This window comes from Cibotium barometz, chromosome 62, assembly GCF_041138505.1.
Source record: "Cibotium barometz isolate CiBa-2024 chromosome 62, ASM4113850v1, whole genome shotgun sequence".
NCBI lineage: Eukaryota > Viridiplantae > Streptophyta > Polypodiopsida > Cyatheales > Cibotiaceae > Cibotium > Cibotium barometz.
The window spans coordinates 7,557,903-7,577,295 of NC_141107.1; the positions used below are offsets into that span (position 1 = coordinate 7,557,903).

Sequence of the window (19,393 nt, forward strand, 5' to 3'; positions counted from 1 at the left end):
CCTTATTATAGTGTAAGTTGAAAACCTTAAAAAGGTGTTTTTTTTTTGCTTTTGACATGTGGCAATGGGAGGCTGGTGGGATCTTACGAGAGTTCTCTCTCTCTCTCTCTCTCTCTCTCTCTCTCTCTCTCTCTCTCTCTCTCTCTCTCTCTCTCTCTCCCCGTCGGATAGATCATATTTGGTCTCTTGGGATTGTTCCTACGATGTTAAAAGAGCTTCTTCTTCTCTCTCTCTCTCTCGGTGTATTTATCTCTCCAGTTCTCTCTGTCACGCCCGTGACTTCTTCTTTTGCAACGTCCGTGCTCTCGCTGCTTCTCTCTCTCACGCACGCAGCTTCTCTCCCGCCCGCCGCCGTTTTGACTGTCTCCGTCTTGCCCGACTCTACGTGCAAGTTGGTGGGCGGATGTATTAAGGTTCAAACCTTAGTTTGAACCTTAATATATTAATTAATTGATGGGGTCGCCCCATTAATTAATTAATAGCATAGCCCGAATATGTCTATGTCTAATAGAAGACTGATGCAATATGTCTAATAGAAGACTGATGCAGTATGTCCCTTATTTTTCTTAGTCATGCAATGGGATGGGTTCTTTTATGGATTGGAGAAATACTTTGCTTCCAAAGGTTTTGATGGGACCTAGGGGTGGGTTTTGGTGTGCGTGTGCGTGTGCGTGTGCGTGTGGGGGGGACGGGCGGGCAAACTCAGTAGGAAAAAAGGCGCACCCAATTCCAACAAGCCCACCACCCTCAGCCTGTTAAAGTTTGTATCCAACTTTGTATCCTGCCCTGAGCAATTGTATAAATTCCACGATGGGCTCTAATCAGATCAAAGCATAAGAAGCCTTTCAAACAGCTTAGCAAGTAATTATTCAGCACCCACCACACACCCACACCCACACCCACACCCACACATTCTCTTCTTCTTCTGAAGTCTTAATTATATTAATTAGGGTTTGTTGCTTGATTCTCATGTTTACAGAATATGTTGAAGTGAAGACATCATCTTTTTTTCTTCTTTTTTCCCTCCTCTTATTAATTAGAGTGATTATCTTTTTCTCCTGGAGTAATTGGTTGATGTTTTGTTTTGTGCCCAGGTCTAACCCTGATGGCTTTCAAAATTAATGGTGGAGAAGAGCTCATTTCTACTCTCGACAGGAAAGCCAAAGGCTATCTCAAGGCACTCCAAAGAAGCTTCAGCTCCTCAGCTCTTGATAGGTTTGAAAAGAAAAGCCCATATCCTCAATACAAATTTTGTATTTGATAAAAAACAGAAAAAAAGGGAGACCAGCACACCAGAAGGGCACACCACATGACACCCTCTTTGTGGACATATAATAAGAAACTCCATTGTACAAGCAGTGAGAGCTTATGCTAATTAGGAAGCCAAGAAGAACAACTCTATGGGAATGCATTACAATTTTGCCTCCCCTTTGGCCCTTTGCTTTGGTTCTTATGAGGGCTAATGCTATATCCCTTTCCTCATTGCCTTTCTTTTTGGCTCTACAGGAGTTCTTTAATGCTAGCTGAAGAAGATCCATCAGCAATGATGATTGAATTTCTCCGAGCACGTTTGCAATCGCAGCGTGCTGGTTACAGGGCCGAAAAACAGCGAGCACAAGTGCTGGCTAAAAAGGTCAATCTGCTCTCATTGGGGTGTGTGTGTATGAGTGTGTGTGTGTGTGTGTGTGTGTGTGTGTGTGTGTGTGTGTGTGTGTGAATCATGTACGTGTTAGGAAAAGGCTAGGAAAGCAGTCAATATATTGATAGAAGGTGACTTGCTTCAGGTACTGGAGCTTGAACATAAACTGAGCATTGAAGTCCAGCAGCGGAAAAGGGCTGTGTATGGAAATGTAGATGCATCTACAAGGCATGATAGTGAGTCTATTGGGCCTTATCACCCTGTGTCCTCCAGTGGGGGAGTAGATGCATCAAGTGAAGAGCATCAAGAACAAGGCTGTGGCGGTTCTAGGTCCAGACAACTGAGCTTAAGCTCTGCTGGGGATTCTGATGGGCTCGGGAACAATACTTACACTGATGGAGATGAAGAAGGCCATTTCACAGTGCCCCCCTCTTGGCAAAGTTGTAGCCATCATGGAGGTCCCAGACGCTTAAACAATAGAAAAAAAGGGTTGTGCCAAAGCCCAAAGCACCTCTGCCATGGGCTCCCTTCCAGATACTCTCACAAAAAGGAGTATAATGCATTCTTGGCAGATAAAGACTCTCACGAAAGCGAATCAGTGGGGATACAGGTTCACAAAAGATCGAGGTTTGGATCTTAAGCCATTTCTTGTGTTTTGTATGGCATCAAGTTGATTTGGGGCTTTCCCCACTGTAATGGATATGCCTATATGTAGGTTTTCGGTCTGCACCTACTTTTATGCATCAATGTTATGTGAGCATTACTAACATAGCTTAGCTTCCTCACACACAGATTATAACATCTGTTTTGACCAATGAGTAAAATGTGTATAAAATGGAATCGTCTTCAGTATCTCCATTTCATTGAGACTAACTAGTCCAATGTGTATGGAATGGGGATACATGCAACATACACAAGAAGCTATTGTAGCAAGGAAATGAAATGAGTTGTGATATCCTTAATGTATGTGATATATGCATTCTAGGATGCCATGGCATGTGCATAAGTCACTTTCCAGAGTAGGAAAATGCTCTCTATCATCTTGGAGGGGATCATGTCAAGACTGACCAATGTTCTATGCATGTGGAGCTGCCTAGTGGAAATCAGTGCACCTCAGCCCTCCGTCGTGTATATTTTTTCAGGATGTGGCTAGCTCATGTTTGTAAGGCCCCCATTTTCAAGAAGTGCCAAAGTTGAGCAGCTAGATGCATGATACTATCATGATTTCAGAGATCTCTCCACATCTGATGCCAAGAGAGAACGAAAGACATGATGATTAGGCATTGGATCTAGCACCAAAGTTGTTAACCTCACTAAAACATTTCTGGGGACCGAAGGGGGAAATAAGAAGGGGAGTTGGGGGCGGGGGTGTGTGGGGTGGGGCCAGGCAGGCATTTGGCTTGTGGTGTCTCACATGGGGCCACACTAGGTTTGTAGAGCTAGTGCAGCAGACGGGTGAGGAATAGAAGCCATATGTAAAGTAGTTTAATATTATTCTCGTTTGCAATTAATGCATTAATAAGTGAATCTCCATGCACCACCATGACTTCTCATTGAACTCCCAAAGGAGCGACAAAGTAGTTCTATTATAGCTGAATAAGCTCATTTTAAATGGAAGCTTATTATGCTGAATGACAATAAGGTAAAGCTGCTGATAACTCTCCTCTCATCAGCCTAGCCACTTCTCGCCCTTTGTAATGCAGAGGCATTAGTATTCAATAGAGCTTCTTGGGACATGATTAACTGGGTACTTCTGCATAGAGACAGTCACTCTCTCCTATCTTGTCAGGCGTCTGAGGTGCTAAAATATGGCACTCCTCGTAAGGGGGCATTGTGGCTTAAATTCACTTCCATGCACACTGAACTTGTTAGTTACCACATTGAAGTCCTATGCAGTGCTCATCAGCAATCACTTTGTTTTTAATCAGGGGAAGGCGAGGTCAGTTGGCAGGTCATCTGGATTGCTATGCAATTTTTACTGAGCAGCATGAATCAGACGTAAATGCAATGAAGATGAAGTATGAAAAACAAGAAAGTGGACAGCACGATGCTGAAAAAGCATTGCAGCCCTGTGAACATCAGAATGCTTTGACCAGCCTTCAATGTCAGGTATGAGGTTTATGGAATTTTAGCTATGTGAGAGAAACCAAAGTACCGTGTTAGAAAAGTAGCCTGGAATCATGTGTAGGGCTTTGAGAAGTTCTTTCAATAAGGGTTTGCCAGTCATGTAATTGATTTTGCTTTGCAAGGAAGCTTTTATTGAACCAAGTGTTTTTTTAATTGTTAGGGCTGTGATCCTCCCCAACATACCAAGAAACTGCTCTCTCTTAGCATGGGGAGGAAACAAGGCTTATCAAAACCAGTTCAAGGTCAAACCAAAACTATGAACATGAAATTGCAGCGGCCTTTGGAGGATCTAAATGTGCAGCCTTTACAAAATGAGATATGCGAGATCTTATCAGCAAGTACTTTTAATCAGGATATAAAGGGGAAAGGAGAAATTGAAACCCCATATTTGACTCACTCTGATAAAGATCATACATGCTACAATGATACTGGTACAGGAAGTATATCTAGGATTTCAGAACTTGTAACTGAAAGATGCAAACCCCAGAATGAAGCATCACAAGCTAACCTTGACATTGCAGTCGAAAAGCAAGATAAGGTTTTAACAACAGCCACAAATGTTTTGGGTAAGTCTGGGGTGATCACCAATCAAGCATCCAAAAGATTGGAAATCAACACTCCCATGCCCATGCGGGATAGGTTTGGATCCAAGGACATGCATTCAAGACAGGTTACTTCAGATGAAGGAAGCACTCTTCTTCAACAAGGTGCATTAGAAGCTGGACCAATCAGAAACCATGATGGTGGAGACCTGCAGCAGCCACATTATATTGTAACAACTCTGACAAAGAGAATGGAGCCAGGGCGTTCTTCACCTTTACACAGTGCTGCTATTCCCTCACAGTTTTCAGCTTCGCAAGATCAGTTTTCAAGCCAGGCTACACACTCGATCGGTCATCCTAGATCCATGGACAGGGGGTTCTACTCAGTGACAGAGATTCTGAAGGTGCTGGAGTTTACCAAGCAGCAAGTTCAGACTGCAATTGAGCCAACTATGTTACCAAGACAGTTGAAGCTGGCCAATGAAGGTGAGCAGCTTGGTGCAAGACAAGCAGCCATTGTCAGATCAACAGGCCAGTGCCAAGTGAAACAACGCAACCTTTGAGCATTCCACCTCTGTTACGTTTTTTGCAGACTTTGAATCATGTCTTTCAGAAGTTCTCCAAAATTTTCTATGAAGTTTGAAGATGTAGTCTTTCTACCTGTCAGCTAATATGTTTTCTGTGTTGACATTGGTACAGGCGGTAGGCATCAGCTGCCCAGAAGGTGTCAAAGCCCATCAAGATTCCTTGTGGAGACAGCAACACCAAAGCATTTGCACTTCGATTCGGCTTTGCAACAATACAAAATTTTCCTTTGACAAAGCTTGGAATCTTCGTTAGTGTGTTATAATGAGACGACCCGATCAATTTCCATCAGTATAACATCATGGATGCCTCAATAAATATTATATGAAACAAGGTGCATGTACCACCGTCCCATTCTCACTCGTAGTGCCTTTCAATGTCATGTAGCATTGCCAGGCTGCATGCAATCTCACATGTCTGATGATGCCTTCCTGTAAGCAATGCCTCTGTAAGTTCTGAACTTTGTAGAAACCCTTACATTTTTCCAACAGAAACCTCTTACATTGCTTCAGTGCATGTTGACCATGCAAACTATGCCTTCCTTTCCAAGTATCCTGCAGGGAGCACCACACTAGTCTTGATGACACAACCCTTGAAACCATATGGCCATCATCTATTAAAGAGGTGAATAATTAGAATCTTTCAAACTTACACTTTCCAAGGGAGATGTACAATACCAACTCTTAGCCCCTCTCTTCTTTATTCTCTCACACACACATGCACACATTCCACCATGGGTTAAAAAGATTATATCCAAAATTTTATAAATTTTAGTTATGTATCCAATTATTTGCTATGAGAAAATTGAATATTTTGTTTAAGTTCCATAAAAATCATTACACAAAATACAATACAATTACTGTAAAAGCCTCAGCCGAATACAACCAGTGACCATCCAGCTCATCTTGAGAGCACCGATTGCCATCCGTGAAGACTTGCCCTTGTCAAATGAGGATCCAAGTTTTGTTCAAGTTTCCAAAGAAGTGAAGCACAGTTCACTGAACATGGGCTGGTAGGAAAGCACTCACCTTTAGATTAGATGGTTCAGTAGCACATGGTTTACTGAACCATCTAATCTAAATGACTGCTTTCCTACCAGCCCATGTTCAGTGAACTATGTTTCACTTGCTGTGCAGTCAAGTGGTTAGGGGGTTAAAGTCCCAAAGCAAAAGGCATGGTTGTCATGGGTTCAACCCTTGCTTGCTGTAGTGGGTGCCTCATGATGAATAAGGACCGGTTCTAATCATTTTAATCCCAATCATGTCACGACCTAATTTTCATCACTTGCGAGAGTATTGATTGGTTACCTCTCTCTGTACACCTTGGTTGGCATCTTTCTGTACACACTGAGATAGAAACGAATTGGTGAGAATAGTGTGAGGCCTCACTCGTTTGCACAACACCAGACAAGGAAGAAGATGAAGATGTGTTCTTACCCTAGAAACAACATGAAAGAGGGACAAAGAAAGAGGGAGATTTAGTTCCAAAAATAAAACTAACATGGTATGGGTTAACTTTTCCACCCCTCCTTTTATTATAGACATCATCCTTCTCCTCAATGGGATTGAAGTGTGTGTTTTGACCCCCATGACATAAAAGAATTGGCAATGCATGAACCTTTCATCCATGTAAACCCTTGTTGTTACTTGCAACTATTAACTTGTAGCCCTTAGGAATCATTCAAACTGATCAAGTTGACTCTTGCCATTATAGTGAAGTGTATGTTACCGTAATCATGTTTTAGCTAAACTTGTCTTCTCTATCAAAGAAATACTTTTTCTTGGACAACAATTTTCCATTACCAAGATTAAATTTTTACTTCGCTATGTCCTTTCCCATTCATGTCTACTCAAGAGATGACCTTGACCTAAAACAAAGATTCAAACTTGAATCACCAATTAAACCCACAGGTGAACTTAACTCGAATGTATGTTCACGATTCGATCCTAGTAAAATTATAGGTCTACTCAACCCAAAAAGTCTTCTTCACTAACTAATGTACATTGAGGTCTTCTTGACCTCTTGTGTCTGGTCCTTGGATAATTTTAAAATCTAGCTCACTTGAGCTTTGAGAATATACCCTCAATAATTCCACTTAGTGGGCTAAGATAATAAATCAAGCGGAGTTGATGTTGGATATCAATTCTCCACCCTCATATTTTGTTGTTGCTAGCTCATGTTTGTACAACCCCCCATTATGAGGAGTAGTAGCCATGGTTGAGCAGCCCAGACGCTCGGCATCCTTATATTCACATTAAAAGGTGTCCTATGAGGCTAGATGGTTTAGAGATGGCTTAGATTAGATTTGGCACATTGCCAAATCGGCTACATGCTACATTAGCATGTTATCTCATAATGATCCACATATGAAGTAGGTTGACTTTACTCTTGGACACCTTGTTCTGGCATTGCAAGGCTCGAATGGGGCCCAAGAGGAACCCGAATGGCCAAGGGAGGTGGGGCAACTACTAAGCTACTATGCAATTTTTGCTAGTACATCTTTATGGACTGAGTCTACACCGTGGACTGACTATGACCATAGACCTATGCGGTAATGTTAGGTCCGCCGCATGTATACATGCCTATATAGATACATGGCAAACCCCTTCTCCATACAGTTCATCAGCCACATCACTATGAGTTTACTCCCTAGCTTTCACTAGCATATCCATCTTAGCAGTTTTAGATCAGCCATCGAGAAGCTCCCTTCAGAGGAGCACTGTTGGAATTAGGGTTAAAGCACACAAAGCTTAGAGAAGAAGAAGCAAGAATGCACACAACACAAGTGTATTAGATTGTGTCAATGTACAAAAGATAAGTTAGCCCTAGAAGGATGGGCGTATATACAAGCCGGGGAAAAAAACCTCCTAAAGAGGGAAAAAATGCCCCGGCGGTCCTAAGTGTGTTCACACACATCACTGCCTATATATATGGCAATAAATCCCCCCTGGGAGTGATGGTGTGAACGAGAGCTAGCACTTATGTGTATAGGGAAGTGCCATGCCCGAAGTAGATCAGTCCACAAAGGGGAGCAAGCCCAAAGCTTTGCGGAAAGCTTCGAACTTCTCATGAGGAAGCGCCTTTGTGAAAAGATTGGCGAGGTTGTCCTGTGTTGGCACATAGGCCAAGCTGATCTCTCCTCTGCTGAGAGTCTCTCCCTGACATAGAGGCGAGACCTCCCACATAGATTTGGGTTTGCATTGCATAATGACACAAGATAAACATCAAAAGCCCAAAAGAAGTGTCAACAATACATTAAAACATGTTGCTCACATGGAGCAAGAACCGACGGACAAGCTCATGGCCCCAGCCATGAAAGAAGAAGAACATCTCTTTCCAAGAGGAAGATCCACACCGAGAAGAAGAGCTAGAGGAAGCATCGAAGGAAGACATGGACGCGTGAAGAGAAGCTGCCACAACAAGGTTGCTTCTTGCTCAACCAAGATATGCATGACTTACCGAGCATGAAACAAAAACCACTTATTATGGACACTCTTGTGTCATAGCAACCAGCCCAATCTGAGTCCAAAAAAGCATGTAAATCTGGCGGCCCAACGATCTCCCCTTGGGATAAAATAACCCAAGATGTATGGTGCCACTCAAGTAGCGAAAGATGCGTTTAACGGCCTTCCAATGCTGAGACCCTGGGCTATGCATAAACCTGCTCACCTGTGAGACTACAAACTGAATGTCCGGCCTCGTAATGCATACATAAATGAGGCAACCAACAGCTGTCTGATAAAGCGTGACATCAAAGTGATCTCCACCAGCATCATGAAGACTCAACTTCAAACCTGTCTCCATTGGAATAGCAATAGGCTTGTAGTCTTCAAGGCCAAATCTTCGTAACAATGTCTCAATATACTTTGTCTGACACAAAGCAATACCTCCATCACACTACTGCTTAAATTTTATCCCCAAATAATGATGCAAATGTCCCAAATCTGACATCTCACAAGAGGCATTCAAATCAGCCTTAAAATCAGCAATATGACTCTCATTTGGTCCTGTGAGCGACATAGAGAGCAATGATTAGATGTACATCATCCACACGTTTAACATACAAGGTGCTTTCTGTTGGACTATTCTGAAAACCATGTGCAGTCAAATATGCATGTATCTTTTCATACCAAGCTCGTGGAGCTCGCTTTAAACCATATAAAGCCTTTTTCCACCTGCACACCTTGTTTTCCTGCCCTCTTTGAACAAAACCACGAGGTTGCGATACATACACCTTCTCCTGCCCTCTTTGAACAAAACCACGAGGTTGCGATACATACACCTTCTCATGCAAATCTCCATTCAAGAACGCAGTCTTTATGTCCAACTGATGTACATTCCAACCATTATGAGCTACCAATGCACAAATGCTACGAATGGTAGTCATACGACAAGTGGGAGCAAAGGTCTCATCAAAATCAATGCCCTTTTCTTGAGCATAGCCCTTTGCAACAACAAGTCTAGCCTTAGCGATCAACACTACCATCTGGCTTTCGTTTCAACTTAAAAATCCACTTAATCCAATGACCTTTTTACCAATAGGCAAATCACACAAAGACCATGTACCATTCTTCATTATAGCATCATAATCAGTTTGCATTACAGCCAATCAATTTTTTGATTTTTGTGCCTCATCAAATGAAAGAGGTTCTTCCTCTTCACACATACTAGACACAGCCAAAGCATAACAATCTGATGCATAAGAGGCGTGCTGAAAACCTGAACGAGTACGACTAGACATAGGTGCATCAATTTTACTATCACGCAAGGTTTGCACCATCCATTTAGGCATACCTCTAGCCTGCTCATTTTCAGCCCTATCCTCATAAATTACGTCTTGTAAATCTGCATCAGAAATAGGCTAATTTATGATGTCGTTTGAAATCTGCATAGGCGAAATATTTGCCTCATTAGGACTTACATTTGAATTCCCAACTGTAAACAGAGGCAACAGCGTATCAAATACATCCCGTGAGCTCACACTTGTCTCTTTTGGTACATAATAACAAAGGCTGCACAACATCTTCCACAAAAACAACATCTCGACTAATCAAGATACGCTTTGATTGCGGATGATACAATCTGTAACCCTTGCTCTCAGCACTGTAACCAACAAAAATGCATTTGAGAGCCTTATTATCCAATTTTCTACGTTGTTGCACATGCACTAAAGCATAGGCCAAGCAACCAAAAACACGCAAGTGACGAATAGAAGGCTTCCTGCCATGCCAAGCTTCGTATGGAGTAATAGACTGCAAGGCCTTAGTGGGACACCTGTTGAGTACATATGTAGCACACATGATAGCCTCAAGCCAAAACGCATGTGGCAAAGCTTGGCTCTTGACCATACATCGTGCCATCTCCATAAGTGACCTGTTTTTCCTTTCAGCAACACCATTTTGCTGAGGGGTATACGGAACTTTACATTGGTGTTTTATCCCATGACTAGCCAGAAATGCATCAAACTCTTTAGACATGTACTCCCCCCCTCGATCAGAACGGAGGGTGCCCACAGCACAATTGGATACATTTTCAACCAATAAGCAAAGCACAAAAACACTTTGGACTTTGCCTTCAGTGGATATATCCATGCATGCCTTGAGTAATCATCAATGAAAGTCACAAAGTACAAGTGTTTACCAAATGACGGAGTTTGCATAGGCCCACATACATCACTATGTACAAGTTACAATTTGCGAGTGGCCCGCACAGAACCATCCTTTGGAAACGCAGAACGTTGCATTTTGCCCAAAATACAGCCTTCACAAACATGTTTCAATGGTGCCTCAAGAGGGGGCAATGAAGCAACCATATCAAATTTCTGCAAACGCAACAAACTAGCAAAGTTCAGATGACCAAAACCAGCATGCCATAGTTTTGCATCTGAAACTGCCTTTTCATCTTAGAAACTGCATTTGCTGAATCTTCCACACACTTGTCATAAGAATTGAGCCTATACAGCCCATGAAACAAGGTGCCAGATGCAATAATCGTATCACCAGAAGTCAAATCATGAACAGTATATCTGTCATCCACAAATTTGGCTACAAGTCCAAGTCTAGCAAGAGCAGCGACAGACAATAGATTCTTCTTTATCCCTGGCACATACAAAGCATCTAAAAGTGTGAAAGCGTTGTCATTTGCAGCAGTAAGCATAATTTTACCAACGCTCTTCACTGGGTAAGAAGCATTATTGGCACATGTGACAGTATTCCCATTAGAGACAGCCTCAAGACAAGTGAACATATCACAATGCGAGGTAATGTGCTTTGTAGCACCACTGTCAAAATACCATACATCAGAGTCAACAGAAACTGCCAAACATGCATCATCTACACATGGATCATACTGGCAATACACGCTAAACACCCATTCTGTATCCTGCACAACATTTGTAGAATCTCCATTTGTAGAAGCATCCGCTATTGTGGCTGCATTTGACTCTTTCTTCTTTGCCTCTTTAGCCTTTAGCTTAGGGTAATTCTTAATGACATGATCAGTTGCCTTACAATAGTTGCACCTGATCTTTTTCTTGTCTTTATCAAGAGCCTTCTCAGACCTATTGTTGCTACCTGTGGAAGGAGAAGAAGTTGCAGACCTACTAATAAGAGAAGAAACAGTGGAAGGGGCTGCCTTACCACTTCTTCTCTGCTAGGCAGCAACAAATGCCTGAACTGCACGCTACCTAGCCTTATTTTGCCTGGACTGCGCTTCTTGCAAGAGCTTATTGACTAAAGTATCATACTTGACAACATCAGGTCTATCCTCAGTAACAAGTCTCCACGTGGAAGCCAAAGTCTGATATGACTCAGGTAAAGCATCAAGAACAGTCTGCACAAGAGAATGATCAGGAATAATCTCACCTGCAGAAATCAATTGTTCCTTGAGATCTTTAATCTCAGCAAGAAAAACATTCATGTCATCATCTTCCTGCATAATCTTCGATTCTAGCTCTTTACGGAGGTAAGAGATTTTTGCCTCGTTCGACCCGCATACAAACTAGCTAGAATATCCCAAGCCTGTTTTGTTGTTTTAGCTGAACGAATATGTGGAGTGATGTTACGTTTAACAGAAAAAGTGCAATCAAGGCATGAGCATGTGCATCTTTACCATCCCAACGAGCTTGTTCAGCAATGGGTAAAACAACAGCAACAATAAAGCTGCTAGAACCTACAACATCCTCAATAGATCCTACATCCACAGAACCTGGACATACATCCATACCCTGCACAATGTTCCACACTCCTTTTGCAACCAAAACATGCTGCATCACGTATGCCCAAAGTGGGTAGTTGCTGTCTCCATCCAGTTTGTCATCAGCAGAGACAACATGCGAAATACATCATTGCTGTTATCAGCCATGGCCACTAACTGAAACTGATGCAAAAGCTACCTGTAATGACGCGAAGATTGAACAGAAAACAACTCGTGCTATGTAGCACGGTCCACAATAGAATACGTATGCCTGTTTTGTAGAAAACTACACTGTCGAAATTTTTGCACAAAGTGACGACGAAAACACTTGTACAGAACTTGTATTGCAAAAACGGAGCCCGAAACCACCACTGTAGAAGCATGGACTTTGTTACAAAGCCAATATAAGACACAAATCCCTCAAGGATTTAGAATCTGAAAAATCAACCTCAGTAAGAGAAGCTAAATAACGATGAAACGACAGTGGAGGTATTTCTCACCAGAATCAAAGATCTTCACTGTGACCAGATGGCTGTAACCAGTATCAGTGTGCTCCCCCTGGATCTTGCTCATCATTGTCTAAGGGTATTATCACTTAAGTATAATAGTTTCGTTACATCTTTGTGGTGTTAAGCCTACAGTACTCCTCTCACATTTGAGAAGCACAGCTCATTACCTAAGGATGAGGAGATGAGGATATAGAGTCACAATGGTGGGGACCTAGCTTTCTTTGCTAACACAAAGAAGAAGGGTAAGGATTCTAACTCTTAATTGCTTTTACTATAACAATAAAGGAGACATAGCCAAAGAATGCAGGAAAAAGTAAGTAGATGCCAAGTATGGCACTCTAAAGACCAAGGAAGAATCCAATCATGCTGTAGAAATAAAGCTATTTATTGCTATTGAAGAAGTGTGCAATGAGACAACTAATGTTGCCGACACATGATGATTCTTGGATCATTGACAATGGGGCTTCTAGGAACATAATTAGTCACAAGGATTGGTGTTCTTGCCTAACGCTTGTGGGAGATGACATCACAATGGTGAGTGGCAGTATGAAATGATGTAAAGTGTCCAATAAAATGTTCAGGTACTATTTCACTTTTGTCTAAAGAAGTTTGTATAAAAGTTTTTTAGATTTTCTTTGGGTTCCAAATATGAAGAGAAATCTCCTTTCTCTCTCGACCATCATGGACCATGACTTGGGGGTTCACTTTGACAACAATGGTGCAGTCATTCTCGATGAAGATGATAAGGTCATTGTAAAGGGAATTTAGAGGAACAACTTGTATAAGCTTTTAGCATTTTTCATTCAGACCAACTTAAGTAGCAACAACTTTTGGTATGACAGATATGGGTATCTTAGTATGCACTCTTTCAAAGATGCAGAAAGGTAAGCTAGTTGAGCATTTACCAATATGTAGACTCTTTCAGAGATACATAAATGTAAGGAGAGCATTTACCACCAATTTTTGGTAGTCCAGATGCATGTGAAGCTTGCATGATGGGCAAGCAACACCAAAAATCCTTTCCACAAGAGGCTAGTTTTAGGGCCAAGGCTCCTCTTCAACTTATACACGCCGATCTCTGTGGGAAAGATGAGTACAACCGCACTTAGAGATTCTTCCTATTTTTTCACATTAATGGATGATTATAGTAGGAAAATTTGGGCGTGTTTTCTTAAGGAAAATTCTTGGGCTTTTAGAAAGTTTAAGTAATGGCTTGCATTTGTTGACTGAGATAGGAAAAAAATTGAAGTGGTTTAGAACACACTGAAGATGACAATCACGTCTGATGAATTCTTCGGTTTCTACAAAAAAAGAGGCATGAAGGCAGCTCACTACCATTCACACTCCATAGTAAAATGGTGTGTAGAGCACAAGAATCGTGCTATTATCGATCGAGATGACAAGGATTATGCCTAATGGTGCAGGAATATATCTAAGGTGACTGAGATAGTTAACATGACTTTTTGTTTTCTTAACAAGAGTGCAACAAAAGCTTTCAAAGGGATGACTCTGTTTTACATGCCTCCTCGAGTAAGAAACCTCTAGTTGCTCACTTGAAAGTTTTAGGTGTGAATGTTATGTACATGTTCCAGATGTTTAGAGAACCAAATTGGATGTCAAAATCATAAATGCATCTTCTTGGTTACAACATGGAGTTGAAGGGATATCGGCTCTATGATCCTCATGCAAAGAAGTTCATAGGGGGCCGTGATGTGGTGGAATAACCAAGTTGGATGGACGAGGAGCTTCCTTCTTCTTCACCATGCAACAAGGAAATCACCAAAGCAACACAACCACCACATGCAACACACGCTTCCTCGCATTTTAGTGGAGGGTAGCCTTCCCCATTTCCTATGGACGTGGATTTTAAAGATGAAGAACAAGAGAATAATGTGCCACAAAAAGGTAAGACATTCCCTAAGTGGTGTAAGCAACTTTTGGATGGAACAGGCGAACCATTGAGGATGCGCCTCAAGATGCTTGCAAATCCAGAAGATTAGAGGAGTAAAATAGGGTGTAGGAGAATCTTATGAATTTTGAGGATGCGCCTCAAGATGTTTACAAATCTAGAAGGTTAAAGGAGCAAAATATCTTGAGGATACGCCTCAAGATGTTTACAAATCTAGAAGGTTAAAGGAACAAAATAGGGCTCAGGAGAATCTTATGAATTTTGCTCTTATGACAAAGGTACTCAAGATTTAGGAGCCTATCATCTTTGTTGAAGAACATAGGTATCTAAAATGGATGGCACAACCATGCAAGCAAAATATGACTCCATCCTGAAAACCACACTTGGGACCTCATCCTCCAAGGCATAGGTAATTGGCACTAGTGAATTTACAAAGCAAAAATATAGATATGATGATACTTTGAAAAGGTACAAGGCACAACTGGTCACCAAAGTTGGAGGTTTTGACTTTCATGAAACTTTTTCTCCTATAGCCAAGTTAATCACACAATCCACACCATTCTTGCTGCATTGGCAGTGCTGCAAAGAGGAGGGCATGTTCTACAAATGGATGTAAAATCTACTTTCCTCAATGGGAACCTCGAGGAGGAGGTATATGTGGAATAGCCACCTAGGTTTGTGGTTCCCAATCCCGAAAGCAAAGCTCACAGGTTATGGAAGACACTCTACAGACTAAAACAAGCCCCACAAGCATGGTACCAGAGGATTTATGCTTACTTTGTGAGTATTAGTCTCTTACGCAGCCCTTTAGAAGAAAATTTGTATGTCTTTTGTGAACATGGAAAGTAATGGTCATTATTATCTATGTAGATGACCTCATCTCTTGACATGGGATCACCAGAAAAGATCTAACAAACCGAGGCTTAGTGCAGAGTTTGAGATGATAGATCTTGGGCTCATGCATTATTGCTAGGAATTGAGATCTGGAAAAAAGCCAAATAACATATGCAAGTGAGATACTCAAGGTATTTGGAATGAGACTAAATGCAAGGCAGTTGTGGTAGCCTAATGGAGGTTGATTTGAAGAAACCTAAGACCTTGTGGATGAGACCTTATACAAGAAAACGGTTGGTAGCCTTATAATTCTTGTGTAATACTAGACCAGACAGTAGTTTTATTGTTAGTGTTTTGAATAGGTTCTCCAACAAGCCTTGGGAGAATCATTTTGAAAAGCAAGTATGTAGGTGTTGCGATACATCCAATCACCTATGCTACAGGCAAGAGCCTTAGTGGCTTTTGTTGTGACTTAGATCAGGCAAGTGACTCCAACACTAGATGCTCAAGACCCTCAAGCGTACGGCATCACCTATGCTACAGGCAAGACCCTCACAATGGCTTTTGTTGTGACTCAGAGATCAAGCAAGTGAATCCAACACTAGATGCTCAATGATTGAGTATTGTTTTTCTCTTGTTTCAAGATGCATTTCTTGGATTAGCAAGAAACAACCCATTGTTGCACTCTCATCGACAAAGGCGGAGTATAAAGCTACATGCTTTGCATCATGTGAGGCATTGTGGGCTGATGAGGATTCTATAGGATATGGGAGTGGTGCAGAAGCAAGCTTGAGTGTTGCAATGTGATAACCAGAGTTTCATGGCTTTTACTTGGAATCTTGTGTTTCCTGCTTGCACGAAATGCATTGTGGGCTAAGGAGGATTCTATAGGATATGGGAGTGGCGCAGAAGCAGCCTTGAGCCTTGTAATGTGATAAACAGAGTTGCATGGCTATTACTCGGAATCCTATGTTTCCTACTTGAATAAAACACATTAAGATTCATTATCACTTTGTGCATGAGCTCATCATGTTAAGGGAGGTCGAGATGGTCTACTAGTCTATCACCCAATAATAGAGAATTATACAGAGATCTTAGTAGGGATCAAATGGAGCGTCATCTTCATCTACTCAGCATCGAGTGGCTCGGCATCTTCATCGACTCTACATCATACCACAAAGGTAGTTTACCTTCGGTGGGTGGACATTGAGGGGGGGTGTTGGGATATCAATGCTCCACCCTCATATTGTATTGTCTAGGCACCAGCTAGATCATATTTGTACATCCCCCATTCTGAGAAGTAGCCATGGTTGAGCACCTTAGGTGTAGGTTCTTCTTTTTATGCAGCTTGTGTATGGTACCCCTAGATGAGGGTTATGTGGGCCGATAAAGAATTGGAAAAAAGTAAATAGGGCCCAACATGGGGTGGGCCTTACCAACCTGCATTAGTTCCAAAATTCCAATTGCATAGAAAGACATGTTGAAGGGCTTGTAAGAAAGCAATGACTAGATCATCACATGATATCAAAGGGTTTCCAAAACCCGATAGTATCTGGCATGAGTACAGAAGTGTGGTGTCCAAGAAGGAGATGTCTTGGTCGTAGGGAGACAAGGGTGGTGGGGGTTGGTTCTCATGATGTGTTCATGCAAGCTAAGATGGTGTGGAAGGTGGGGATTGAGATAGAGTCCAATAAAAATATATTAAATTGAAGCAAGTAAAGGACAAGGGTACCGCTTGATGAGGGTAAGAGTATCCATGGGGTGACCGGCTCATGGTTGGAAAGGTGTTGAGGTCATTGGTGGCCCATGAGAGAAGGCACATGAGAGAGAAGCATGTCTAGATTCTTTTGGTTGCACCCTTCCAATGGGATATCATCTGAGGTTATAGATTTGGACCAATGGGGCATATCCGAAGCAATAGATTTAGACCCTTCCAATGGGGCATATCCGAAGCAATAGATTTGGACCCTTCCAATGGTGTATCATCCAAGGTAATGGTTTCCAACTTATGGATTTGGATGTGTGTGTGGGTGATGATGGCTTCTTTGTGGTGGAGTAGTTCTTGGTTAGGCTACTTCTTGAGCAATACCTTTGGTCATGGCTTGGTTGTACTTCCCATGGAAATTGGTGAGGGTTTTGGTTCCCTCTTATATGAGACACTCCTTTGTAAATTGGTTAGCCACACATATAGCTTGGGCTTCTTTGGCTTTATCTTGCTTGAGCTCACCTAGGAGTTGATCTCTTTTTTGGGCTTCATGTCCCTAGGCTTCCACAATCTTTGCAATTTCTAGTGCTTGGTATTGTAGCCTAATAGCATCCCGAGGGCATCTTGCTTGTGAGGCTAGCTCATCCTAAGTGGCTCGGTGGTGGCCACAAGCTCATTTTGAAGCCTATGGATTTTGTGTTTTGCTCTCTTGAGCTTGGTTTCTAGTTTGGAAATCTTCTCACGTGTGACTTAAAGAAATTATTATGAGTGGTTAAGCTTGTGACGCTTTTCGTGGGAGAGAGACTTGTTACAACTTGAGCTCATGTCAATGCCGAATAAGCGCAACCCACTAGTGGTGGGTGTCAATTTTTGAAGTGCTTATTGGGAAAGCTAAAAAGTCATTATGGGCCAGGTCCTGTGGGATGAGATGTCCATGAGAGACCAATCTATGGCTTCAGAAGTCATTATGGGCCGGGTACTATGGGATGAGATGGTCCATGAGAGACCAATCTATGGCATCCTTAAGAGTTTTGTAGAGGTGGCTATGGGATGGTCCCAAAGGCGGAAAGCCAACTGAAGTGGATGTGGTAGAGGTTAGGATGATGTAGAAGTGGGTGAAAATTTTGTGGAGCGTGGGGGGTGTTAACCTCATTTTTTACAGTTAACTAGGTGGATGACTCTAGTGGGCTTCATCAAAATTTAATTTTATTGCCAGAGTTGTGGGTAAGTACCTGAGTTTCAACAGATATAAATTTTTGGTACTTTATAATTATGTTGAGCCAAGCCAGATGCTAGCTACATAATGGTGGTTAACATGACCGTCAGCTTTGTTGGGTCCCTTCAATATATTTTTTACAAATTCGTAGTCACTATGAATGATCGACATCAACAAATCTATTCATTTAGGTTATTGTTAATCCAATTCTAGGATTAACAAGAGCTACTGCCATTATCTTACATCAAGGAGTCACAATAGATACACCAAAGGGTCATACATTCAAGACATCAAACAATAGTGTCCAAAGCTACAACTTGGACGGGCACCTGTAATGGTGTGATGGAGTATTTATGGCAATTCCCACTACACGAGCATGTGGTAGCAAGATAGGATGAAGTCCTAAGTGATGTACTTCATGGATATATTATGAGAGTAGTCATTGTAATAGCATTAGGCCTCTTATGAGCCTAAAGTGACCGACTGGCCACAGTTTAAGTGACTGTGTGAACACTACTTATGGTGGCCATGTATATAAGTGAATTTCTCTCATAATACAACATACTCTCCCATTGTGCAATTGAGTCTTGCTCTTGCTAATCCTCTTGCTAATATCTCTCCCTAATGCATGCTAGTGAGTGTGTGTGAGTGAAGTGAGGTGAGAGGAGGGACGAGGACCCGTAGTGCAATGCGGCTATGTGACAACACTCGCAGGGAGATGCAGTGGAATTGCTTCTCAAGAAGTTGCAAAGCTTGGAGACCTCGAGGGTTACGAGCTCGGCCATTGGAAAGATCCTCACGACAGTTGTGATTCACCAAGTAATCTCTTTTTGGATGTGTTTCAAGGAGGGTTAGGGTAAGCTTTAACATTTTTGGTGCCGCTCTGTCGGGGAGCCATCCCTTGGATTTTTCCATCATTTTGTCTCTAATCTACGCATAACCCATTGCCCATTATCTTGATTAGTGGTTTCCCATGAAAAAGATGTGGCTTTGATGGGTGGTAATTTGTGGGAGATTTGGTGTAGAATAGCTCTCTTTTTTGTTTTTGAAAAGAATGCTTTTTGTTTAATTTTTAGATTAATTTATCATTTTTGTGGTTTTTCATGTTCTTAGGGCTTGCACATAGTTTGTAT

At 41.9% G+C, this 19,393-nt stretch overlaps 1 protein-coding gene across 3 annotated transcripts; it reads left to right on the forward strand.

The window, feature by feature from the left end:
• The first annotated feature begins 680 nt into the window (after window positions 1-680).
• Window positions 681-5,687, forward strand: LOC147604094 (uncharacterized). 3 transcript variants are annotated; one of them, XM_086795397.1, is made up of 8 exons: window positions 682-861; window positions 1,095-1,215; window positions 1,507-1,633; window positions 1,785-1,850; window positions 1,920-2,266; window positions 3,568-3,748; window positions 3,927-4,794; window positions 5,008-5,381. In XM_086795397.1, the coding sequence occupies exons 2-8, from the start codon at window positions 1,106-1,108 to the stop codon at window positions 5,124-5,126; spliced, it is 1,818 nt and encodes a 605-aa protein (XP_086651523.1). In that variant the 5' UTR covers window positions 682-861; window positions 1,095-1,105; the 3' UTR covers window positions 5,127-5,381. The 3 variants fall into 3 exon arrangements, with proteins under 3 accessions (XP_086651522.1, XP_086651523.1, XP_086651521.1); XM_086795396.1 differs by having other exon boundaries at window positions 681-861; window positions 1,785-2,266; window positions 3,927-4,884; window positions 5,008-5,687; XM_086795395.1 differs by having other exon boundaries at window positions 1,785-2,266.
• Window positions 5,688-19,393: the final 13,706 nt, after the last annotated feature.